The sequence below is a fragment of the Dermacentor variabilis genome, chromosome 1, assembly GCF_050947875.1.
Source record: "Dermacentor variabilis isolate Ectoservices chromosome 1, ASM5094787v1, whole genome shotgun sequence".
Taxonomy (NCBI): domain Eukaryota; kingdom Metazoa; phylum Arthropoda; class Arachnida; order Ixodida; family Ixodidae; genus Dermacentor; species Dermacentor variabilis.
In genome coordinates, this window is record NC_134568.1 from 82839689 (window position 1) to 82866570 (window position 26882).

The 26882-nt window shown below is 49.9% G+C and overlaps 1 protein-coding gene across 1 annotated transcript in view; it reads left to right on the top strand.

The window, feature by feature from the left end:
• LOC142580004 (sushi, von Willebrand factor type A, EGF and pentraxin domain-containing protein 1-like) overlaps positions 1 to 26882 on the top strand; it is a 916641-nt gene that overhangs the window by 498102 nt on the left and 391657 nt on the right. The window contains exon 4 of the mRNA XM_075690723.1: positions 16041 to 16208. Within this exon, the coding sequence (XP_075546838.1) occupies positions 16041 to 16208 (168 nt within the window). The remainder of the gene's footprint in view (positions 1 to 16040; positions 16209 to 26882) is intronic.

Genomic DNA, 26882 nt, shown 5'->3' on the forward strand with positions numbered 1-26882 from the left:
AAAAGTGACCCGGCTTCTGGCACGTATAACAAACGCGCGCTTGCCTCGTCTCGAACCGCTTTCTGCGTTCGGCTTCGGCTGCCGCCGTCTCCTTACGTTCGGTCGGACTGCTTTCACTCGCATCCGCACTACGTGTGTCGCTCCTTGCTCTCATGGGTGTGAACTTTGGCCTCTCAAACTTGGAGCCAAATTCACACTTTTGACCGTCCTTAGCTCCGCAAGCCCGACGCGTCACAAACTCCTCGGCTAGCTCAGCGGCTTTAGCCACCGTACAAACGTCTGGCCTATCCAATACCCAGTACCGCACGTTCTCAGGTAACGGACTATAAAACTGTTCTAGCCCGAAACACTGCAGAACTTTCTCGTGGTCACCAAACGCTTTCTCTTCTTTGAGCCACTCCTGCATGTTTGACATAAGCCTGTAGGCAAACTCTGTATAGGACTCACTTTTGCCTTTCTCATTTTCCCGAAACTTCCGACGGAACGCCTCCGCTGACAGCCTGTACTTTTTTAGCAGACTCGATTTCACTTTGTCGAAATCCTCTGCCTCCTCTCTATTCAAGCGAGCGACTACGTCGGCCGCCTCGCCGGGTAACAAAGTGAGCAAGCGCTGTGGCCACGTTTCCCGAGAGAACCCCTGCTTCTCGCACGTTCGCTCAAAGTTAACCAGGAACAAACCAATGTCCTCTCCAAGCTTAAACGGCCGCATCAGGTCAGTCATTTTGAACAATACGCGTTCTCCTGCACCGTGTGCCTGACTTCCATTACGAGCGCGTTCCATCTCTACCTCGAGACGCTTCATTTCCAAAGCGTGTTGACGGTCGCGCTCTTGTTGCTCTCGCTCTTTCTGTTCTTTACGTTCACGCTCTTCTTTTTCTTTCTGTTCTTTTCGTTCACGCTCATCTTTCTCTTTCTGTTCTTTAATTTCGCGCTCCTGTCTTTTTGCCGTCTCCCTCTCCTCAATGGTCTCAAGGCATTCCGACAGATCGTCATCCTCAGCTTCTAACTCAAGAATAGCCCTTAGCAGTTCTGGTTTTCTGAGTTTGTCTGAGACATCCAGACCCAACTCTCTTGCAAGCTCCAGCAATTTCGGTTTGCGCAACGACTTCAAATCCATGGCTGCTCTGAATGCTGCTTTCTCTACTGCCTATTATTGTCTTGCCGCAAACTAACCCGGCAGCAACGACAACCACAATTACCAGCTCTGTTTCTGACACTAACAAAAGCCTGGCAAAACTCAGAAGAAGAAAGTCCCGCACTCACCAAACCTCGCAGCCAAGAATTCAGCGCAGTCGTTTCGCTGCAGGCAACCAGTCATCACACAGGGCTCGTTGCACTGCTCCCGGATGGTCGTTGTGCTGCTCAGCATACAGTCAACTGCATATCTTCGCTGCTGGCCTCCGTTGTCGCGATCTCACCGCTGGCAGACAGTTGTTGGAACCTCAGCGCTGACGCCCGTTGTTGCAGCTGGGTCGCAAGCCCCAAGGGTAGCGTTGGCCTGGCGGCCTGGGGCACAACTGGAAGCATTCGAAGGTCCCGGCAAAGCATGAGTCGACAGGTAACAGAACAACTTGTTTATTCTAGCATCGCAAAGAGCGGGCGGTCAGGTCGACCGAAGTGGAGAGACGGGAGAGCACGTTACTCAACAGAAGAAATCGGAGCCTCTCTCGGCGTCCGGGAGCAGCTGCTCTTATACTCTCGGAGTCGAGGGCAAGAAGGAACGTCTCTGGAAGGGGGCGCACGTGACGGCGCCGCTCGGGCACGTTGGGACGAGTAGGTGACGCATCCGCCGTGCCGGCGCCGCTCGGGCACGTTGGGATGAGTGGGTGACGCATCCGCCGGGCCGGCGCCGCTCGGGCACGTTGGGACGAGTAGGTGACGCATCCGCCGGGCCGGCGCCGCTCGGGCACGTTGGGATGAGTAGGTGACGCATCCGCCGGGCCGGCGCCGCTCGGGCACGTTGGGATGAGTGGGTGACGCATCCGCCGGGCCGGCGCCGCTCGGGCACGTTGGGACGAGTAGGTGACGCATCCGCCGGGCCGGCGCCGCGCGGGCACGTTGGGATGAGTAGGTGACGCATCCGCCGGGCCGGCGCCGCTCAGACCTCCTCGCTTCACAGTTGGGGGAGCTCCTCTCCCCGGCTGCCGCGCTTCGACAAGCGTGGGCACCAACATGCACACAAACACACACACGCACACGAAGACACGTGGTATGGGAACATGCCTGGACGCGCTTGGCGGGGAGGCGCAGCAGCGGCGCCGAACGGGCCAAAATGTCTGCCGCTTTGAACGAAGCCCCAGCGTCCGTTGCCTCCGCGCCGGCTATACCGCGCGTCGTAGGCGAAACGTAACATCCCCCGCCAAGTCGGAGCTTCTCCTTTACAGAAAAGAGAAGGGAGGCAGACCCAAAGATTGGAAGCCAGTCTCCGAAAGCAGCATCAGACTTCGCACTTGTGACGGGGGGGTGATACCCAGGGTCGACGTTATTCGGGTCCTGGGCATGTTTGTGGAATTCAACGGCAGGAACGGAACTGCTCTCCGCAAGATCATCGTGAAGACGAACAATGCTTTCCGCCTCGTTCCGCAAACCGGCATCGAGGCATGAAGGAAAACAATCTTCTCAGGCTGATCAATGCCTTCGTACTCTGCCACCTCACGTACACGATTTCTATGCACAACTAGCTCAGAGCGGAGCGAGACAAACTCAACGTTCTCATCTGCAAAGTAGTGAAGAGGGTTCTTGGGTTACCCATCAGGACCCATACCGAGGATTTCTTGAAGCTGGGGGTACATAACAATGCCGAGGAGATTACCGAAGCCCAAGAACGCGCGCAACTCAGTCGCCTGACCACCACAGTGGCAGGTAAACACATCCTCGAAGAGCTGCGTTACCACCCTGCGGAATTCCCGATGGTCAGTACCCCGATCTCTAGGTGCATTCGAGACAAGTTCGTAGTGGCCTCTGTGGCCCGAAACGTCCATCCCGTCCACAACGAGTGCAGACGCAAGGCCAGAGCAGCAGCCATCCTCAAACAGATCAAGCAACACGACATTAGAGCAAGCTTTGTCGACACCGCGGAGTACAGGGACGGGAAGACCTTTGCCGTCGTTGTGGTCGACTCGAGCGGCAAGATTTCCAATGGCGCCTCGATTCGCACTTCAGACCCCGGAGTCGCCCAGCAAGTCGCCATCGCCCTCGCCCTGCTAGACGGTCGTGGGTCCGAAATCTATAGTTATTTTAAAACGGCAGTTAGGGCTTTTCAGAAGGGTTGCATCGCCAAGGAAGCTGTTCGTCTTCTTAGTGGCTCGAGTCCATATGCTCTCAGAAACCATTCAATTCGCTGGTTTCCCGCTCACGTAGGGTCGGTCGAGGGTGCTCCCCCGAACCTCAATGAGTCTGCTCACGAGGCTGCGCGTGACCTCACCGACCGCACTTCCTCTATAAGGAGCACTGACTCCCCTCCTCTCTACGGTCACAGGGACGCTCCCGCTACTCACAACGAGATTATTAAATATTTCTGCATGGCCAGAACGGTCTTTCCACTCCCTCACCCCAAGTTGAATAGGGCGAAAGCCGTGTCGCTTAGGCTTCTACAGACCAGCACATATCCGTGTCTGTCCGCTCTCCACGAGGCTTACCCCGACGTGTATCGCGACGACGCCTGCCCGTCCTGCGGGCAGACCTCCATTCTAGCTCACATGCTCTGGGAGTGCGAGTCGACATACCCCAAGTTCATCAAGGAGGAGTGGGACTCGCTTCTGCGTAGTCCCGCTCTAGAAAAGCAAATCCTGGCTGTCCGGCGTGCCCGCGACCGGGCCGGTGGGCTAGACGTGCCGGTCCCGACGTGGGACTAGCCGGGTGCGCGACGAGTTAGCGCCCTCGCTGGACCTGCAATAAAGTTTCTTCACTCACTCACTCATGTCACAGCTTGCTATAGCGTTGGCGTGAAAGGCGTTCATTGAAAAGCCGCACATACCCACTGCATTTGTGGCGCATCCTGCTAATTCGTCGGCTTGCTGTCCTGAAAGAGCCCTTGTGATGTCAATTCGATTCCGCTCAGCATCGAAGAAATTCAAGGGGTATTTTTCGCCATTTTAAAGTGACTCATTCCCAGTGGCACATATCTAGATACCCAAGTTGGCATCAAACAGGTTTATTGAAGACCAGCAGAGACCGAGTGTCACAAACGCAGTACTCAAAGTCGGCGTCAAAGAGTTTCTTCGAACAGCGGTGCCGATCCGTCCCGCATCTACAGTGACCTATGTCGGCGGGGAAGAGGTTTTTTGAAGAGCGGCACGTATGACATATACTCAGTGGCGGAAGTTGGTTCAATGGTTGGTTTCGAACCCTGTTACCTCAGCAGAGCAGTTCGATGCGCTAACCATTCGACCACGGACTAGCCAGTGACCCCAGGTAGGTGGGAAAACGGTTTCGTAAGAACATAGATAGATAGATAGATAGATAGATAGATAGATAGATAGATAGATAGATAGATAGATAGATAGATAGATAGATAGATAGACAGACAGATAGATAGATAGATAGATAGATAGATAGATAGATAGATAGATAGATAGATAGATAGATAGATAGATAGATAGATAGATAGATAGATAGATAGATAGATAGATAGACAGACCACGAAATGGGCGTGAAGTTCCCTAATATTGCTGAAGCATTAAAAAGTTAACTGCTGCGAAAGTTTGTGCACGGCGCAATTAGGCGTACGAATGAGAGGTAGAAATATTTTGCACTCTAAGCATAAAACAAGGAAAAAAGACACAGGTGACATTTTAAAGAAAAATCTGCCAGGACGACCTGAGGACTGTCGACGGAAATGCGATTAGCATTGAACCAAAGCAGCGACACAACGTATTGCTATCGCCGAAACGCGTTTTGAATAAAGCGTGTACTTCAGCGGGGACTCGTCTCTCAAGCTTCTCTTTGGACACGATACGCCATCTGGCGGTGCCACCCCCAAGTCCGCACAATCTTTTGCGTGGTCTCTGAGATCTCGCAGGTGGCGCGGTGTATTGCAGCTGGGTAGTGTCCCTGTATTGGGGGCGGGGACTTACGGAGTCGTCATCTGTCGGAAGCACTTCCCTTGCGTAATATGAGGGATTACGCGGCGCGCTGCTCGTAGGTTTCGCTTACGGCGCTCAATAAAAACACCACGCGGCAGCCTTCCTGCACATTTCTGTAAGCACTCTCGAAACGATGGAAGTTCTTTACTGTCGAAATAATAATCTTGGACAAACTGAAAGCATAGAATCGTTTACAGACGCCATCGCTTTACCGAATATGTACAGTGAACGCCACTGCTTGCGGCTGCCGCGATGGAGACTCCCGAACCAGCTTCTTGCGTGAAAGGTAGGCAAACGCTGAGAGCAGACTATGTGAAATATGTTCTAATAGTGGGCTGTCTATAACGAAATGGAGCATAACAGAATGAAGCCTCACTGCAGTGATCGCACGAGTGCGCAACAACCGAATGCGCGTCTGTATGCATGTTGGCGCTATACAATGTTTCGTTTTCGCTGTAGCCTAAAGCTCACCGTGCCGTGAGCTTTAGGCCGCAGAATATGAGCATTTGACAGTACACAAGCAAATATTTTTGCGTGAACGCTATCACAGTTCAAAAATAATTTCGTTATAGAGACTTCGACGCCTACGGCGACTGTGATGTGCCGTCGCGACGATTCAATCTTTTTGTTTCTTCTTCTGAATTCTTGGTCGTTTCAATATTATTGCTCAAGTTGAGTCACACTGTATGTTCATCGGTCTTCTCAGCCTGTGATTTCCCGCTGTTTCTTTTTCGTAATCCAGTCCATTAATTCATAACACAAACATGACCATATGCCCTGAACTTTTTTTAATGTGCTTCTTACTGCTCCCTTTCCATTCCAGTGAACTTGCCAGTATATAGCATCAACAAGTTCATAGACCAAAGCTTCATGACATTAGCCCGGGTAGCGCGCGGGAGCGAGCGTCTCAGTGCGCGTTTTCTGCTACTCACGGAACATCGCAGTCCCGGCGCCGTAGCAGAAATATTCCTCGCGTATGTGCTTGCTGCATACCCGACTTGTAGCTGATGGCTGCCTGCCGGTTATAAGTTTCACCTAGCCAAGCTTAACGCCGCTTCTTGTCTTGTATACGTGTGAGTGAGGCTGACACAGGGCTCCGTTGCGTACGTCCGTGACTGCGGCACCAAGCAGTAGCCTACCATGCTGCACGCATCCAAAGGCAGCCACTACCTATTATAGTACTTTCAAATGTTGTCAGGCGGACACCTAAGGCGGTAAAGCCTCACCACTTCATCAGAACCGCAGCGCAGCTGGGACTTTAAACTTTCGGTTTCAGCTCTCTTCGGCCCTTCCGAAGGACCTGCTGTGTCCACGTGATCCCTCATGCCACGTCACGCCGCCGGTGGCGCCAGCTTTTCCAGTGGTCGAGCTCGCCCCCATGTTGGAACTGTGCAGTGAAGTCACTCCTCGCGCGTGCAGGAGGCAAATGCCGCGCGTGTTCTATCTGCTTTTTTTTGCCTGCTGGTCGCGAGCTACATGTGCTGTTAGATACGGTACCTTTTCCTGAGCCTCCTTCGAGTTCACCAGACCACATCGAATCGCGCCACAACTAATTAAGGAGCGCAGAAGCACATCTAAACTGTTCCCGAGGCGCTGCACGTGCAAACGAGTTGGCGTCTCCCACCTCGTGCGCCGCAGGTGGAGCTAGTCACTGCTTGACTCTTCCCGAAAGTGTAGCGGGAGCCTGGCACGGTTCCAGGTAACGCAGGGCCCGAGCAAAGCTGCTTTGTAGCACTGAAACGTTGCCCCCATCCGCCTTTGTGACGGCGCTTGCAAGTCAGAATGGCAATACCGCAGAGAGAAGTAAGCGCTCGGACAATTGGGGCCCAAGGAACGACCCTGTGCGCCGGGTGTGACACAATCGCACGGGCGCCTACCATTGACCGAAAATGACGACACCTGAGCGGGCTCGCCGATTGGCCGAAAATGGCGTCACCTGAGCGGGCTCAGGTGACGCCATGACGCCAGAGAAAAGCATATAATAGCTGTGTCTTACCAGTACTCACCTACGGGGCAGAAGCCTGGAGGCTTACTAAAAGGGTTCTACTCAAATTGAGGACGACACAACGAGCTATGGAAAGAAGAATGATAGGTGTAACGTTAAGGGATAAGAAACGAGCAGATTGGGTGAGGGAACAAACGCGAGTTAATGACATCTTAGTTGAAATCAAGAAAAAGAAATGGGCATGGGCAGGACATGTAATGAGGAGGGAAGATAACCGATGGTCATTAAGGGTTACGGACTGGATCCCAAGGGAAGGGAAGCGTAGCAGGGGGCGGCAGAAAGTTAGGTGGGCGGATGAGATTAAGAAGTTTGCAGGGACGGCATGGCCACAATTAGTACATGACCGGGGTTGTTGGAGAAGTATGGGAGAGGCCTTTGCCCTGCAGTGGGCGTAACCAGGCTGATGATGATGTTGATGATGAGCGGGCTCGCCGATTGGCCGAACGTGATGTGTCTTCGAGACACCGAAGGGCTTAAAAGCCAGAGACCGGGAGCAGCAAGAGAGCATTCCTTCATTCATCTCTTTCGAGCTCCTTGCCACGGGCCGCAGCGTCCGAGTTGCTGCCGGCCCGTAATGACTCTATGACTGTTAATTTCTTGGTCCTCTCACTGTAAATAATGTAAATAACCCTCCAGTTTTTATCCCGACGTCCTGCTCAAACTCGGCCAACTGCCGCACCCAACGGCAAGGTCCAAATATCTGGGGGACAGTGATTATGATCCACTTATTTCCTGCAGTTGATATTGGGAATGGGCCCAAAAGGTCCATCCCTATTTGTGCAAACGGTGTTTCCGGCACTTGAACGGGATGTAATAGTCCGGCAGGTTTCGTAGGTGGCACTTTTCGTCGCTGACAGTCAAGGCACGTCGAACGTAGTGCTTCACCTGTGTTGCGAGCCGTGGCCAGTAGTATTTCTCTTTGATCCGTGCTAATGTTCTTGTGTAGCCTAGGTGGCCCGAGGTAGCTTCATCGTGACAGGCCTGCAAGATTTCACTGCGGAGAGTTTTAGGGATGACCAGTAGATATCTCTTCCCTGTTGAAAAGAAGTTCCTCTTAAAAAGAACACTGTTTCGTATGCAGAATGATGACAAGTTCCTTGAGAACAATCTGGGCTTGTTTGTGGTGCGGCCTTCTAAGAAATCAATTAGTGAAGCGAGCTCGTGGTCATCTTGCTGTTGTTGAGAGATGGTAGCTGCACCAACAACTCCTAAAAAGCCTGCGGATTCGTCATCATCTCGGCCTGACGACTCGATCGGTGATCTGGAAAGGCAGTCAGCGTCTAAGTGCTGTCTTCCCGATTTATAGACCTCTGTCATGTCGTACTCTTGAAGCCGTAGGCTCCAGCGTGCCAAACGTGCAGATGGATCTTTCATGTTGGTCAACCAACAGAGAGAATGATGGTCACTTATGACTTGAAATGGGCGGCCATATATGTACGGGCGGAACTTGGTAACGGCCCATACTACAGCCAAGCATTCCTTCTCTGTGGTGGAGTAGTTCGACTCGGCACGTGACAGTGTTCTACTCGCGTAAGCGATAACTCGCTCAGCGCCGTCTTGCCGCTGAACAAGGACGGCACCTAGACCCACATTGCTGGCGTCGGTGTGGATCATTGTCGGCGCATCCACGTCAAAGTGGGCAAGAACAGGCGGAGTTTGTAGACGGTGCCGCAACTCGTTAAATGCCGCCTCCTGCTCCGCGCCCCACATAAACGTGACATCTTCTCTGGTTAGGCAGGTGAGCGGTGAGGCGATGCGTGCAAAACCCGCAATAAATCGCCGGTAATATGAGCATAGGCCCAGGAAGCGTCTGACTGCCTTCTTGTGCGTAGGCCTTGAAAACTTTGCGGCGGCTGCGATTTTCTCAGGATCAGGTCCTACTCCTGTGTGACTTACAATGTGGCCCAAAAACTGTAGTTCTTCATAGCCAAAGTGGCACTTTTCAGGTTTTAAGGTAAGCCCAGCGGACCGTATGGCTTGAAGAACTGACCGTAGCCGACTGAGATGTTCATCAAATGTGGCAGAATAAACAATCACATCGTCTAGGTACACTAAGCAAGTCTTCCACTTAAGGTCTGAGAGAACAGTATCCATTAGCCTTTGGAACGTGGCTGGGGCGGAGCACAAACAAAAAGGAAGAACTTTGAATTCATAGAGCCCATCAGGCGTCACAAACGCAGTCTTTTCGCGATCCCGCTCATCGACCTCTATTTGCCAGTATCCACTTTTTAAGTCCATCGATGAGAAGTAACGTGCATGCCGTAGCCTGTCGAGGGAATCGTCGATGCGTGGTAAGGGATACACATCTTTTTTCGTAACCCGATTGAGCTTGCGATAGTCGATACAAAACCTCAGGCTGCCATCCTTCTTCTTAACGAGTACCACGGGCGATGCCCAAGGGCTTTTCGACGGCTGGATAACATCATCGTCCAGCATTTTCTTGACTTGCTGCTGCATTGCTTCACGCTCTTTCTCAGCCACGCGATACGGATGTTGTCGGATGGGTATTGCTGTTTCCTCCGTAATGATGCGGTGTTTCGTCAGTGGTGTTTGACGCACTCGGGACGTTGTAGAGAAGCAGTCTTTAAAATGGTCAATCAGTTCTCTGAGCCCTTGTTTCTGTTGCGGCGCTAAACCTGCGTCAACGTCGACGACGGGTGTAGATGGCATCGTATCGGTGGTTGATTCCTCTGTTACAGCAAAGCAGTGTTGAACGTGGTCAATTTCGTCAAAGTACGCCACAGCGGTGCCTTTACTGATGTGTCGGCGTTCATTGGTAAAATTTGTCAGTAGTACCTCTGTGCGACCGCCGATTAGGCTGACGATACCCCGAGCGATGGCAATACCTTGATGGAACAGAAGTGCAGTTAGTTGTTCGGCTACACCGTCCTTGGCAAACTGTTCTCCGCAACTTACGGAGACAAGACTGCATGATATGCACGACTGCATGTCCCAATCCTGACAGTGCCAATTGTTCGCAAGCGCTGAGTAAGGTGGCACTTTTTAATGTAGGCTACGCTCGAACCATTGGCGTAGCTGGAATGGGGCAGGGTTCTAACCCCCCGAAATTTCGTTTGTATCTACATATATACGCAAATATACAAACACATGCACGAACGTACATATAGATTGGGGGTAGGGCCTCCCTCGATCCCCCGAAATAAAATCCTGACTATGGCCGTGGCTTGAACAGCTCAAAAGTTCGCGTGCAAACGCGCTGTGCCTTGCAACAAAAAGCGGTGCAATGTTTTTCGGCATGCATATGAAGTTTTCTCACCGAGGCCGGAAGGCAAGAAATGTTTTAAAGGGTGTTTAAAGAAAACTTCACAAACGTAAGGTGGAAAATTATGTGAGAGCATTTTAGCTGCCGAAACCAGCTGATTAATGATCGTTGCCAAGAGAACTATCGTGCCTTCAGTTATATGTCAGAGACCGTTAACAGAGCGTCATTTATCACTAACCGTCGTTCACGGCAGCTACACGTTTTCAATATATGCGGTGCCGACAGGTAGATTTACACGCATTTCAAATGTTCACGTGTGCACATTTTATGCAAAGCCCATTTTACGATTCATTCACACCACAGACTTACCAGCTGCTTCGTAGCAGCAAATCTTCGCATTCACCAATGCATTTACGTTTTTGATTGGAATGAGTGATAGCGCCGACTGTAATGCCTGCGGTGCCGAGGAAACTATAGAACATCTACTGTGCTACTGCCCATCTTTTCAAAACGAAAGACATGACCTCTGCACAGCTCTCAATCAGCTAGGTAGAACACCGTTCACCTTGAAGAAGATCTTGGGACCATGGCCTCGCATATCGCAGCTACAAAAGGCCACAAAAGCTCTGATGCGATATTTGAAGGCTACTGGATTGAATCAGCGTCTGTCATCTGGACTGAGTGACCGAATGATACCCAGTAGACTTTCCTTTAATCTTTCCGTCCCCTTTTCCCTTTCCCCAGTGTAGGGTAGCCAACCGGGCTCAGTCTTGGTTAACCTCTCTATCTTTATCATTTGCTCTCTCTCTCTCTCAAGTGGAAAAAATATTAAAGATGGACGAGCGTCTAGATCAAATTTATTTCGTACAAGGGAATGGATCTTCCTACTCCCACTCATTGGTAGTCGTTGAGGTGGGGCTAGCCGAGGGTCGGTCCGTCTAATGACCAGCTTTCACGAAATTACACAACACCATAGATTGCAGAGGCGTACATTGCCGCCGCCGCACCTAAAATTAAGCAAAAAACAGTCTGTAGAATGGCGGCAGTTACAGACCAGATCCTATCCCAGTCCAGCTATTATGCACCTAATACACCCAGATTTATACACGACGGACAAGTGCAGACATTGCGACTCTAGAGCCACCCTGGAGCATATACTATGGGAATGTAAGGCTGTAATACAGGATAACGGTGATGCAGCCTCAAACAGCGACAGCCTCCGCGCGCGCTGGGAGTCTCCGTTGCTCAGCTCGGACCTCCAGCACCAACTCCGGGCCGTCCAGCGAGCCGAGGAAGCCGCAAAGGGCCAACAACCCTTGGCCCGAAACCTAGGCGGGGTCCAGGCCCACCCCACCAAATCGCGGGGCACTGAATAAAGTTATTTGAATGAATGAAGGGAATGGATGACCAATGGCTGCTAGCAGAAGGGCAAGAGTGCTGGTTCTTGTAGCCTTCGGGAGCAGAATTCAAGTTGGCTACTAAGAGTAACGAAAGCTATTTTTATTGCACTAATCACGTCAAGATGTCGAACTTGGAAAGTAGTTATTCACACATTGCAGGCTGTAGTATGACATATTTTTCTTTATCTTTTCATACTACTCGGGTCAATTTGCTATAACACAGTGCTTATTAAACGTACAGGCATAATTTTACATTGCTGACGTCGACTAAGGCCGATCGGACAAGCAAAATATTGCGGGCGATAAATGCTGAAGCTATCACAGCTGTCTCGTAAGCGGGAGCGCTCGAGGTTTTTCTCTTACTACAAAACAATGAGCACTAGCACATCAATCAACGTTACATGAAAAATCAGAACGCCGAGAAAAAAATTTAAAAAGAAAACAGGAGGGAAAAACCAGGATGCAGCGGGCAAATTGTATCCGCTAGTATTTACTCTGTTTTGAAAACACTGTTCTAGAGCCGCATAGTCAGAACAGTCGCACAAGCAACACCGCGAATTGGGCGAGTTGGTAGGTTAACATTCTTGGCGCATATGCGCAGCGCGACACAGACGTGTCATTTATTCTTTGTCCCGCTTCTGTGTCGCGCTTCACATACACGCCAAAGATCGTACTAGTGAACAACCTTTCATGTCACCCGTGCGCATCTCAGCGTTAACAGGGGTTTTACTCTAGATAAATGTTGCTATATAGTGTGAACAAGGCAAACTGATCTCTGTAAACAAGGCGAACGGCATCTCGCGTATGCTGGTCCCTTTCGGAGCCGGTTGGCCTCGGCTCGTACGCCATAGCCACGCTAGTCACCGGCGGGCGTCTGCCCGTCCGCGCGGCACCGCATCTAGAGATTTGCCTCCTTCCGTGCGGTTTGTGCAGTTTAGTGCGCTGCGCACCACGCGGTTCTGGAGTACAAGTGTCGATATGATGTGTTTCGTATCACTTCACCCAGATCCTTGGTTTAATATCGTCGAATAACGTACCTACAGCCCGGAGCCAATGAATGCGACGCGCGCTCGACAGTCCGCCGATTGCAATGTCGATGGCACTGACGGAAACGACGAGTCGGCATCGCGCCCGTAAAGTTGGCTTCGCAGCGGGGCAGTTGAACATTTCACGTCATATTGCGCCACGTGACAGCTCCCTGTGTGTGCGCAACTCCCTGTGTGTGCTCCCTGCGGGAGTATGTACAGGAACACTACAGCCGGGCTTCTCTCTCGCACTGCGCCATGATGATGATGATGATGGTGATTTATTGGCATCTCCTTGGAAACGGGGCGGTGACAAATAGTCACCCAGCTTGCTTGAGTTAATCAGGTACGCTATACATGCTTTTTCATTCTAGAATTTTCGTATACATTTCTTTAATCTTTTTTGCCACCCTTGAAAACTTCTCTGTCTACCTTGTACCGCTACCTATGGATGTAACGGATCCGGTCGTGGGAATGCATTAGCGTTCCAGTTACTTTTCTTAAAAAGAAAATGCTGTTTTATTCATTGAAGCGCAAAAGTAACTGAAACACCAACGTATTTCGTCTGACACTTTGAAAATTAATATCTCGAAGCTGGTGCAGTCCTGAGAATTCGTTCCAAGTGCATACGCCTCGCGAACTCACCGCCTATAATTTTTAGATTGAAATAATGGCCGTAATGTTCATAATTAAAAGTCAATTAACGCAACTGTGGTAATTATTTAATTAAGTATTTTGATTTCTCGTAGGAGTCATCGCCGCCTGATCGAGTAATTTAGATCAAGGATTACAACTCTGCAACTGTGCAACAGGCAATTTTTTTAAAATGTGGGGCAGCTAAAACAAACACCCTGTATAACCAATAAATATACAAGCCTAAAACATGGTCTCGCTGTAGTTTTCACTCGAGAGCGCGTTAAATTATTTAGCGTTTCGTGTTTTTTTCTCTCTCTCTCTATTTTTTTCCTTCTTTTGTATTTTTATTTTCTTTTGCTAGGCATTCACGGTTTCATTGTATAGTTTTGCCTTCCATCCTACCCAGAGAGCGCTGCAGAAGCTTCCCTGCTGGTCATCTTAAATATTTAACGTGGATGAACAAGGAGACGCGCTCTTCTTGGGGTTTTCTACCGAGGAGAAGAACCTTCAGAGAAGAGCTCTGTTTTAAAGCGCCATACGTCCCTTGCGGCCTCGCTTTATCTTCAAATTGCACCACTTTTTGCACCTATGCGCACGGTGTCTTCCCCTATAGCTGCCTGGAAGAAAGGTGGGCTCGAGCTCTTATCCATATTAATGAACAGACACCGCGATACGTCTTCGCTGTTAAAGCCGCTTTCCAGACTCCTCGGACCTCCTAGAGGGCTTCGTGAAAAGAAATCACTCCCCACGCTTCAGAGCGGACGCTTTCGCCTGTTAGGTCGAAACACGACGACATGCGCCCAGCTTAGGAGACGAGCTTGGCGTTCAGCCAGAGCGCTTCCGTATTGCGGGTTTTTCTTTCTACGTTCTGCCTTTCTTTATCCCACATTTCTTGCTCTCACATCGCCCCGATTATTAATATGCCTCGCTCGTTCATGCGCCGTTTGTAAGACGCAGCCCTTCTGGCTGTAGCGGAACTCCTCCGCCCTTTCTTCCACGCTGATATTTCGTTCGTTCGCCCGAATACCCTTTTCGTTGGCTTTGTTTTTTCCCTCTCCGACCATGACGTTATGAATTACCCCCGTGCTAAAATGCTATCAAGTTAAAACGTGCTCTAAAAGGGCCATCCGCATTTCGCCTCCTGTTGCGTGTATGCAATGCCCGCGCACCCGTTTGCATCGGCTCATATCTTCCAGGTTAGTTGCGGGCTCACACGAACCAGCTGTCGACCGCCCGTCGTTCCTCCTCCTATGAAGCGCCAAGGCCACGGTGGTGCTTTATTTTTATGATAAACAAAAAACAAAAACGCCGCCGCCAAGAATATTGCTCAGATGGCTTAAACGTTGCACACGCAAGGTAGAACGGCTATCAGTCATGCTTTCCTTAACACCGCCGTCGAAGATGAAGCCTGGCGCCCACCTCTTAGCTGACCCGTTCCAAAGAAACCCTCTATTTTGTGTCTGTCGGTTTAGTTATTGGCGGAATTCTTGCGTCTCATATGCATGCTCGGAGTATTTGACAGTGAAGCGCGTGTAAGCGATACGTCAGCGATTCTGCTGGTTGTTTCCGTGTTGTATTAGCCGTCACGAATACCGCTATAGCACGTCGCCTCTAAGTGCTTTTCGTGATGACCATGCAATGCAAGAAATACGTGCGCAATATTTCATCGCTCCAATACTAGTTGCACTTGTTGTGAGGCGCATTACGCAAGTGCGCCAGTGTACGGAATGAAAGCGTAACCGCTGTTGATCTTGTGACTTCCCTCTGTGTGCCGCGAATATTAATATTCTTCATTAGTCATCATCTAATGAAAACTATTTATGGCAGCTGAAATGCCTACGCGATGATCAATAATAAGGAGGAATTTCGCTTTCGGCAGCCTATAAGCTACACTAGTGCTGTCACGTACAAACTTACTGTTCTATTCTAAGCAGCGGACAGACGCTTCGGTGGCAGCAACGCAAAAAGCCCTTTATTCAAGGCAGCAGCGTACTTCTATAGATAACGCTGCATGCCGGTCAGGCGCACGTCATTCACGGTACAATCTTATCATACCGCCTGGCCGATACAGAACACTTACGATGTCTTAATTGCTGCCAAGCAAGTGCAGCCTGGGCTCAGTAGCTGCTGATAGAAGACATCGAAGCGAAAGTATGCCACAAAAGGATGACACGAGGGGACTTCATTGCGGCGTCATCTTTCATAAGGCTCAGCGGCACCAGTCTGACAGTTCCAGTTTAGGGCGCTTGCTACTGACCGCTAAGAAATAGCCAATAACTCTTTCTCAATTTTGCTGAATTGTAATACTATAAGCGTGTCAATGTTCTTCGTAACTTGGAGTAAGATTCAGATGGATATATATATGGGGCTGATACTGCGTCTATCTAAAACAATGTGTGCAGCGCTGTGGATGCTTGCGTCAGCTAATAATGAGCCCGTCTTCTCACTGCACTTGTGTATTACTCACGATTGGTCGCCGTTTTCGCGCTGTCGAACAAAGGTAGCCAGATACATGGCATTTGGCCAATCGCAGTGCAAACAGCTTTGTGCACTCTATGTACTCTGATTAGCTGACACCTGGTGCCGTATGGTTGTATTGAGACACGGTACGGCGTATATCGCCACAACCTGTGCAACAACGTGCTTTCCTCTTTTTTTCATCGGCAGCCGAGGGCGACGAGGAGGACGTGCGCGAGGGCTGCCCGCAGAACCGGGAGGAAGCGGCCGCGCTGGGCCGCCGCTGCCTGCGCAAGTGCAAGACCGACGAGGACTGCATCAGCTCCAAGAAGAAGTGCCTCTGCGACGGACGCTGCGGCTGGAGTTGCGTCAGGCCAGGTCGGTGCACTTTGCGTACCGCGGGTGTGCCAGTCGACAGACGCACTGTTCCGAGACTAACCTCTAGTCGACATAAGGCCGCCAGCCTTGTCTCGTCTAAAGGTTGTGTTGGTCACTGGAACTATTCATCGCGCGTAGTTCGAAAGGAAGGGCGCTATAGGGCGACATAGGACAGCATACAGCTTGTCGCTGTGAGTGCGCATTGTGCAAGAAATAAAGCACGCGCACCTACTATACTTTGACTTGTCTGCACGAAAATTTCGCTTGCTGACTTTACTCTGCGGAATCTTGTCATAAAATCAGCTGCGAGGAACACATTGGTATATAGTTATGTTAAAATAACTTCTGAGGCCTTCTGTTGCGTTTCGTGTAGTGCCCAGTGCGGTCTAGGTAATTGAGAAACGCATTTGTACTCGCGAAGCGCGAATAAGCTTTGGTCGGCTGCTCATGCTGTTAAATGTCTCCGTAGTTTTCGACCTTGTGCTTCGCATTTGCGGTCAACGTAAAAGACTTTTGACTGAGGCTACTATTTTTGCAGCGTAGCGTCGCCTTGTGGTGTTCTGTCGTCCCTGTTAGCATCGTCCTTTTTGCTTTCTTTCTTTCCTTCCTTTCTTTCAGGTGCCATTTAATTGTGCTAGAAAGCAGGCCGATTTCCTCTTCTTTATCACGTCAGCAGCTACTTCTACAGTCTCCTAGAGGAGGGGAAGGCCCGTGAGCGACGTTGTTGTTATTGCGTAAAAAGCGTCGTCAGACGTCTTGCACAGCCGGGCTACTCGATCGATGCCAGTTGAGGACTCCTTTGCGACGTGGGGGGCCAATTCGCCACGGCCATAGAACATTGCTCGCGACCCGTTTTCGGCAGATCAACTCGCGTTTCTCTACAGCGGGCTTTGCTGCAGCTCCCGCAGACCTGCTCAGGTTAACCGATTGGAACAGATCCGAACCCGTAACGATCCTTTATTCTGGCGCAACCAAAACTGGTATCACTGCGGCGGGACCCAAAGGCGGCTTCCGGGTCACTTACCGTAATCGCGCGACAGGCAACGCAAGGCGCAATAAAGACAGCGACTGCATTGAGCAAGTTGCTCTACCCAACTGATTGCGCATCGAAGGCAGTGTATGAAGGAAGAGTGTCGTTACTACGACGCCCCCCCCCCCCTCCGGTAGATCTTGCCTCGCTTCTGTCGTCTTGGATAGGAGTCAGTGTTTCGTGAACCGCGCAGGAAGTCAAGCCCTGTGCGCTCGCTGCTCCTTAGTGACGATAAAAGGGAGAAAAATAAATGAAAGGAAGTGAACATATATGAAAGGACACAAGGGCAAGTCACGCTGTCAGTACATCCGCCATATAAGCCGTTTCTTTATCAGCTAATAGCCTTTATTCCGTGTCTTTTCAGCCGTATTTGTGGGTGACGTGTTTGATTAACGCGTTTCTTCAAAAAAGAAAGAAGAAACAGAAAAGGAGAGAGGGAGAGCATCACGACGAATTTGGCTCTTCGTTTTAAATACCAATTCGTACCGTGTGCGGTTTTTGTAGCGCTTTTGATTGCGGTAGAGTTGGCTCTCCCTGATGGCTCCTGATACTTTGCCGACGACTTCAAAGCGACGGAATGACTTTGAGCGAAGCACTTCTTTTCCCCGATTGCTCTCTACATCATTGCTTCGTGGGGGTCACTGGTCTGCAGGGATCTCCCCTTCGAGTTAACAATGCATTAGGCATCTCGGAAAGTCAAGACTTCCTGCCCCCTCCCCCCCCCTTCTTTTTTCATCGTGCTGCATCTTCTACCGGTGAAGAGTTACCCCCTTGCGTGTGAGTACGCACTGAAGGAAGCTAACGGAATTTCGCCCGAGCGCTCTGGAAAGAAGGCAGAAATCTAGTGTTTGGGTTCGCCTTTAACGTCACCGGCAGAAGTAAAGAGAACATCCGACTCGCGAAGTGCGCTGGCTTTTATGAACTCCTCCACTCTGGACGCGTACTTATCCCGTCGCGTGTGTATTACTTTAGCGTGAAACTAAAGGCCAAGCGAAACACGAATAATAATAATAATAATAATAATAATAATAATAATAATAAAGACGAAATACCAAAGGTTAGAATAAGGAAACGGTCGTAACGTACTTTCTTCTGCTTTAATTACTATTGCTTTTATTTTTAATACACAGACCGGAGCAGTTGCTCGCGCAAAGCCTGCATGTACATCTTGCCCGTTCCGCGCTGTTGCTCTCGCGCTGGTTGCGCAGCGCCCATTCCCGCCGACAGTAACCGCGTGCTCTCTGCTTTATTTGCCGTTCTTGCCTTTCGCGGACGCGATTCGAGTCGCTAAGCAAGTCACGTTTTCAATCACGCGTTTCCCTCTCGCTCCCTTCGCTCGCAGATCAAAGGGAGAGCGCTGTCGGTGGCAACTTCTCCCGCGCCGCTGCTCTGTCGCCCAGGCTAGGTTGTCCGAGGCCTCGTGTTTCCGAGATGGAAGCGCAAGGGACGCAATTGGCGCGCAGGAAACCGCAACCTGTGGCCAGGGGTTTCTTGTCTCCCCTATCAGGCGACCGCCAGTAACTCATTCCTCACGCACGCGGTGAGGTTTCGTAAACACAGGAACTGCATACGTGTCCTATCCTTCTCACACCCTTCGCTTCCCATGCTATTCCCCACGTTCCGCGCTCTCTTCCTTCTATAGCCCTCTTATTTATTCCCGTCTCTGCCGGCGGCCCATCGTATTCTGCGGTTCCTCTACTGCATTCTCATGAAACGCTCGCGTGTGCGTCAGTGCCAGTCAGGCTTCTACGTTTTGTTTTTATTGCCTTGGCTCATCTGGGCGTTATGGTATTTTTTTATGTGGCTCATTCCATTGCGACGCGGTGCACTGCCGAGCAAGTATAGACGGAGCTTCCGTGTTGCGTCAGTTCTAGAAAGCGGAATTGGGACGTGGTGCTCCTCAGTATGGGCTGAGCAGGCAGCTTGATCCGCCCGTTCATTGCCGATAATTCCACATTGACTTGGAAGCCGCTGGAAGGTTATTTCATGGCCTGCATCACTTATATAGTGTAACGTCTCTGTAATATGAAATATTATTTGTTCGTGCGCTCCGCGTCGTAAAGGTGACAGTAGAGACTGCAGTGCCGCCTTCAAATCGCAGAATACCGTCCACTTGTGTGGCGGTTCATCACCAATGTGATGAAGGACAGTAAATAGCGCTGCGAGCTCTGCTGCCGTCGATGTTGTCAGGTGGGTCGTCTTAAATTTGATCGTTGTAGCTTTCGCTGGTATGACCATTGCCGCCGCGGAGCTGTTTGGAAGGACAGATCCATCAGTGTAAATATGCGTAGAGTCACGGTAGTTCTCGTACAAACATAGTAGCCTGAGCTGTTTCAGGCCTGGTGATGATAGATCAGCTTTTTTCGAGATGCCAGGTATTGTGAGGTTGATTTTTGGCTAAGCGAGGCACCATGGCGGAATCGAAGGTCTCGCAGCCGGAGTGAAACAAGCTGGCAATGATTCATCATATGCGGTTATCGTTTGGCTGAAAGATGTGTGTGGTCTGTATGCTGGTAGAGAGGCTAAGCGGTGAAGAGGAGTCCTGGCTAGATGCCTTATATGGTTCCTGAGCACTTCAATTTCAATGTGGGTCTTGACAAGGTGGTCTCTAGCCATTGCTGTCGTAGCCACTGTTGAAGCACTCTGAGGCAGGCCTATACAGATCCGGAGCGCTTGAGCCTGAAGACGTTGTATTGTGCGTAGATTAGTTTTACCTGTGTTGGGTATTGCTGGCAAGCTGTATCGCAGAAATCCTAGAAAAATCACCCTGTACAGTTGTAACATGGCACTTCTCGACATTCCCCAAGTCTTGCCAGCGAGAAACTTGAACAGGTGGCAGATGCCTGTCAACCGTTTTTTCACGTAGGATACGTGAGAGCTCCATGACAAGTCCTTGTTGATTATGACACCTAGAAACTTGTAAGATCGGACCCTTTGTATTATTTGGCCATTTATCATTACGCTGTAGTTTGCCATGGGTTTGCGCGTAAATGGCACTATAGTGCGCATTTCTCGGAGGAAATTTCCAGGCCTCGATTACGGAGGTAGATAGCAGTTTATGGGGGCGGCTCTCTGAATTCTCACTCGCAACTGTGGGCGTGTTACTGCAGACGTCCATCTGCAGATGTCATCTGCGTACATTGATAGCCTGACTGTGGTTGGGACGTGCTCAACAAGAGCAATTAGCGTTAGATTAAATAACACAGGGCTAAGTACACCGCCCTGGGGGACGCCGCGGTAGCTATAATCTAGGCAAGTGTGGCCTTCCTCGGTGCTTACAAAAAAGGATCGCATGGAAAGATAGCTCCCTATCCATTGAAACATCCGACCGCCCACTCCTACCTCTGAGAGAGCAGAGAGGATGGCTTCATGCGTAACGTTGTCCTACGCCCCTTTAACGTCGAGGAATAAAGAAGCGCAGAGATGCTTACCCTCTTCAGACCCCACGTCCCTGTACGGGGACATTGGTTCTCAGGTTCTGACTTAAGACTGAGCTTTTATAGAACAGAGAACTGGTGTCCCTGTCGGAGGACAAGCATTGTAGCGCCATCTGTGAAGAGCGGGGAGAGTTTGTTTGCTTCGTCGAGAAGACAACATGGCTGCAATCTGCACGAGCACGTTTTACTCACGACGGCGACTTAAGAACATTTTGATCATTGATAACACACCTTATGGAAGCCTTATGCTATGTTTTTAGAATTGTCATGGTTGAGAGAACATATTAAGTGGTGTTCCTTGCGAAAATACATGGTTTTCTGTCCCGCGCTTCGCACTTAATGAAATGTCCCTGTAGAGCGACGCTGGGTCTCAGTGCTGACAGTTCTTGATTGGTTTCGTGTACTAAGATCTTTTCAACACACGTCCGGAAGCTAAAATATAAGTCAGTATTCTTGTTTATCAAAAATTACAATGACAAAATGGGAGGAGTCGACCTAGCTGACAGAATGCTAGCTCTGTACGCGCAGAGAAGCCGAACGAATCGGTGGACGCTTCGTACCATATTGCACATGTCAGATCTTGCTTGCGTCAATGGGTGGCTTCAGTACAGAGCGGACAAAAACGCCATGGGGCTGCCGAGGAAGAATATCTTGGACTACCTTGATTTCAAGAAGTATGTTGCGGAGGCGCTGATTTGTGGAAACATGGAACAAGTACATTCGGATGAAGACGAAATGGACATCCAACCCAGAAAGCGACCAAATGCTCTTCCCTCGCAAACATTCCGAAAACAAGGGGCTCTTCACCTACCACTCTAAGATGATCTCGCAGGCGGACAAAGATGCCGCAAAGCAGGTTGCGGGATGAAAACAAGCCACCGATGCGCCCAGTGCAACGTCTACCTCTGCATTGAAGTTGGGAGAAATTGCTTCTACAATTTTCACGCCTGACTTCACAGTTGCATTTTACTGCCCATTTCTAAATATCAATAAAGTTTTGCAGTTTCTTCCTCCTCTGAGGGGTGTCCCAATGCGCAGCCAATATATATAGAGAGACCCAGATGTCCCTGTAGGGGGACATGCATTATCACACAGCTCGAGATCGCTATGACTGCAATTGCTGTTAATTTGTATACTGGGGGTTACAACTGGAAACATCATATATGAAATAAACACTTTCTAATCAAACTTTCTTCTCGGGTCTGAGGAGGTTAAGGCATTTCTCATGCTGAATGTAAGTGACCAGGTCGGCAACGCTATCGATCGATGATCGACTACGTCGAAAGCCCGCCATGGCATCCGGGTAGGTGTTGTGGTACTCCAAGTACCACTCCAGGCGTCCTAGGACCATCGTCTCTATTACTTTGCCCACTCAGCTTGCCAAAGTGATCAGCCGATATTACGAGAGTTCCAACGGCGACTTGCCAGGCTTCAGCAGTGGAACAAGGCGACTTGTATTCCAGGTTGTTGGTAGCGTGCTATCTCTCCAATATTCATTGTACAACTCAAGGAGAAAACCTCTCGCTCGCTCCCCCAGGTGACACAGAGCTCGGTAGGAAATTCCGTCAGATCCTGGCGCTGATGTGCACCTACGCAAAGCTAATGCTGCCTTAAGTTCGTGGATTGAGAATGGTAGTTCCATGCGGTGATCACGTGGTGGGGGACAACTACTCGAAGGCGATGGAATGTTGGTAGCTGTGAGTTGGCCGGATAATCTGGCGCAGAAATCTTCTGCCACGTCAATCTCCGATCTCATTTGAGAGAGGGCAAGAGCCTTTAATGGGAATCGCTGTACGGAGAGTGTCCGGAGATCGCGCACCGTTCTTCATAGTTGCGACAAAGGTTTGCGTGGATCTAGCGACTCACAGAAGGCAGTCAAACGTTGCGATTCCAGCTTGTCCAACCGGCGCTGGATCTTTTTTTGCGTGCGTCTGGCGGTCCGTAAATCGTCCATTGTCTTCGTACGTCGGTATCTTCGTTCAGCACGTCCTCGGATTGCTCGAAGCCGTTCTAGTCTCCTCATCAAATTCCGTCACTATCGAAGAGCATGTGAGAGTGCACATAGTGTCTTGCAGCGTGCTCTTGATTGCCTCTTCCAAGTCGAAAGATGGATTGGCGTCGCAGTGTTCTCCCATGATAGACTGAAATTTAGACCACTCCTCTCCTGGATCGTATCCCGTATTTTGGAAGGGGACAATCATCTGATCTTGATGTACGTGGGGATATGGTCGCTGCAGTGCGTCTCTATGTCCGCAAACCACCCTGCATGTCTGAGAAGGCTTCGTGAGACGAAAGCCAAGTCAAGACAGCTGCTGCACGTGGAGACACGTAAGAATGTAGGACTTCCATCATTCAGCAGCCAAAGTATATTACCGGAGGCGAGAGATACCAGAGCTCTGACTCCAGCGTTGATCTTCGGACTTCCCCAGAGTGTATTATGGGCGTTGAAATCTCCAATAATGACCCAGGGATTGGGAGTTGAGGAAAGGATGTCTCGTAGCCTTTTGTGACCAAATCGAGTTGACGGAGATAGGTAGGCGCTCACAAAAGTAAAGGCCAAATTCTTTTTACGTTGAGGCATATATATTGATTATCGTCATTAGGTGGTACAGGCTGATGAATGTAGGTGAGGTCACGGCGAATAAACATCAGAACCTTACTGTTTTCACTAACAGTTGACAACATAAACGATTCATATCCCGAAAGATCGATCATGTTCGATAAGTTCGGCTCGCAAATGATGATAATGGGAAATATATTGGCTTACACAAAGCGACGGAAATCCGAAAGGCGCGCTCTCCATTACACTGAAAGAAAACTGCTTGTCGGACCTCATCCCTAAAAGACAGTGGCTGTGGAGCCATGATCTACTCAAGGGTTGCCAGCACCGGACTCAGAGCGTCCAGTACTTGAAGCGCACTTCTGGCAGACGGTGTGTGCATGTTGCTTAGCAACACGCGAGTGGCATTCATTAAAGGCCTAATAAGAGCTATCAATTGCTCATCTGTTGTCCGCGACTCCTCGGATACAGCACCTTGCTGTACTGGGGGCGGCTTTTTCTGCGGCTCTTCTGGCGGTCGTGTACGCGGAAGTGGCGGCCATTCCTTTGTAGAGAGAGATCTGGCAGTTTTCTCCCTTCCAACATCGGTGTTTGGAGTGCTGAAAACTTCCGCTGATGGTGCTGCTTGACGAGTTGACTTTTCGTGGAAAGTTGATGTTTTCCGTCGTGAAGACCTTCGACGGCGACGTCATCTTCGCCGCACTTTCACAGCGGCCTCTTTGTGGGTAGAGTTGTCTCTCACCATTTGTTTAAGAATGGTGATCTCTTTCTTGATCTGGCGACAGTCTTTGGAAGAGGCGCAGTGGTCACACTGACAGTCAGGGCACTTCAACGTGGTTGCGCTGCCGTTGTCTTCTGAGTGGGGTTCGGCGTATCGAGGGCACACGGCCGAATTTCTGCAAACACCCTTCACATGGCCAATCTTCTGACACTTGAAGCATTGCATTGGTCTTGGAATAAATGGTCGAACCTGGTAGCGAAAGTGGCCGACCTTCACGTAGGATGGAAGGCAGTCGCCTTTGAACGTTATCCTCACACAACGTGTGTTGCCGAGGCGACCAACATGCACAATGACGTTGTGTTCACTTGCTGGTTTTATGATAACTGGGAGGTCTGCATTAGGTATTTCATTGTCAATGTCATAGATGACTCCTTATATTGTGGCACCATTCGATGGCACGATGGAGCGGACCTTGATGTCTCCCAGCTGCGTTACATGTTGTAGTATGGTCAGCGCGCACGGGTTCATCACATCGATTGCCAGGATGTTTCGCCTAGTGTTTATCCTGACATCCTTGATTTCGTTCGGCACGGTGTTTTCTAGATACACAAAGAGTGCTTGCCTGTTCAGGACGTACAGGTTGTCAGTAGCGTTCTGTGGCACAAACAGGATGCAGTGAGGCCATCGTTGAGGCGCTGTTTTCACGGTGTTCTAGATGGACGCCGAAGATCAGTTGAAAATGATTCATTTGGCCTTGCGGTACTGGACAAGTCGAAAGCTGTCTTCCGAGGACTCGTCACCTGATGCGGAGTACAGCTCTGTGACCTCGCTATCACGCGACGTATTTCCTCGCTTCCTCTAACCGATGGCCGTGGGTGAACGGGAACCGGTAGGGTCCTCGGGTGTTGTACATCCATCACCGCGATGGAGGGGGCGGTGACACCACAGGTGCAGTGAGAAGTCCAGAAAAGCACAGAGACGGGCCGGATGTGTTCCGCAAGAGAACCTTCGCCGTGAAAAATAGCGTGACGTCAAGGTTATCGCAGTATATAAGCAGGAGAGGTATCGGCGCTAAAAACAGCTGCGTTATGGATGGGGTGGACACGTATGGTTCGTACACCCGATGAACAGCATGCGTACGATGTGCGCCGGAGCGAACAGCGACGAGAATGCAAACGGCGCCTGCGCGAAACTACCACCGACGAAGAACGTTCCCGCAATGCTGAACGAAAATGACAATCACGAGCCCGGGCAACCATTCTACTCTGTGAAGGTGGAATGGCAGGGAAAGCACTTTGCTTTTCGTTTGAGGGCTTTGACTGTCGTCAGCTTTCGCTGCCATTTCGTCGTCAGAGTGGAATGGTTGTCATTTTTTGAAGAGCGTACAAAATCGACTGGAATTACGTCCCTACAGATGAATTATCTGCCAAAGCGTACATAATTTGCCAGAAGAACCAAATAGATATATTGACTAATTAAGCTAAATGCATTAATTATCTGCTTGATCATAACCTTTACGGCACATGCTTACATTGAAAAGTTGAAGGGAACTGTATAAAGGTCTAGTTTCGTGTTTCTGCATTTAAAATGGCCATTTGGACGAAATGACTGGCGTCAAATTATTCGTTCAATTTGCCTGATTGCGCGCGGGGCACCGCGAAACGCGGCTCGCGGACTGGCCCCTGTGTGACGCGTAAAGGTGTCCCGATAGAATGATACGGCCGTCACACTTCCCTCTTTTCACGACCTCCCGATTGGCGCTGTGCGCAACGTCTATGGAACGCAGAATCACTTAGGCAGCAGGGGCCAGACGGGAGCGGTATGGCGAAGGTTTATGTTACCCTTCCCTAACCAGAGGGGTTGCACCGCGAGCCATGCGCTTCGTGGTGCCGCGCGCGCAGTCAGGTAAATTGAACGAATAATTTGGCGCCAGTTACATCGGTTTACATGGACATCTTGAAATGCTCAAACTGGGAAGTATGCTTCTATTACGATTCACTGCAACTTTCTATCGTAAACAAGTGCCCTAAGTTTTCTAAGTAATACGTTAATTAATGTAATTATTTAAATTAAAATAATATTTCCATTACTTCTTTTTCATTATCGCTGCCTGGGCAGCTGCTTCATCTGTGCTTACGAAACTCAAGTAAATTTTGCAGACCACTTTTTTTTTTCTAAGTGACCAAAGTAAAAAGAATGCATTTGTAACTGAGCAATAATGAGTAACAGAAAAAAAATAAGATTGATTCAGAAGTTGTGGGAGCTTTGATGGCCATAACAGTACTGTACCTTGCGATGTGTGCTGGTTAACTATGAGCCACAGGGGTGAATTTTATTCCAGATATTACCTTTTACCACGTACAAAGGAAATCGAACCTATATCACGGTGGAACGCCGTGCCTTACTAACACAGAATTCTCATCTAGCATAAACAGCACGCTGAGGGATTGAAATATGTAAGTGTAGTACACCAATAAAATATGATCTCTTCCTGCAATTGAATCAGATTTTCTGATATGGGTTGACACCGTTTTACTGGTATGGTTGGTAATCGAACAAAAACGATACTAGATAAAATGGCAGCAAGATAACGTAACATTAAAGCAATTATTTTTCACGGCGCTGTACGCACTGCGCATGGAAACTCACTGCACTTCACATTTGTCCTCTTTGCTTTCATTTTTCTTGTTGTAGATGACACCGCACTTTTCGTTTTGATTATCCTTACGCCTCCACCGCCAGCGTGTTCAGCCGCAGGCTTTCTTAGAGAGCCCGCAGGCCCCGGTGTTTGGCACCATCGTTCTCCAACGGGAACAAAGGCTGCCAGCTATTCGGCAGCAGCACCACACACGTCGCTTTGACGAGTGCATCCGCTGCTGACGCTCCACGCACTCGACCGGCTCGGCGACGTGAGCGGCGGAAGCCA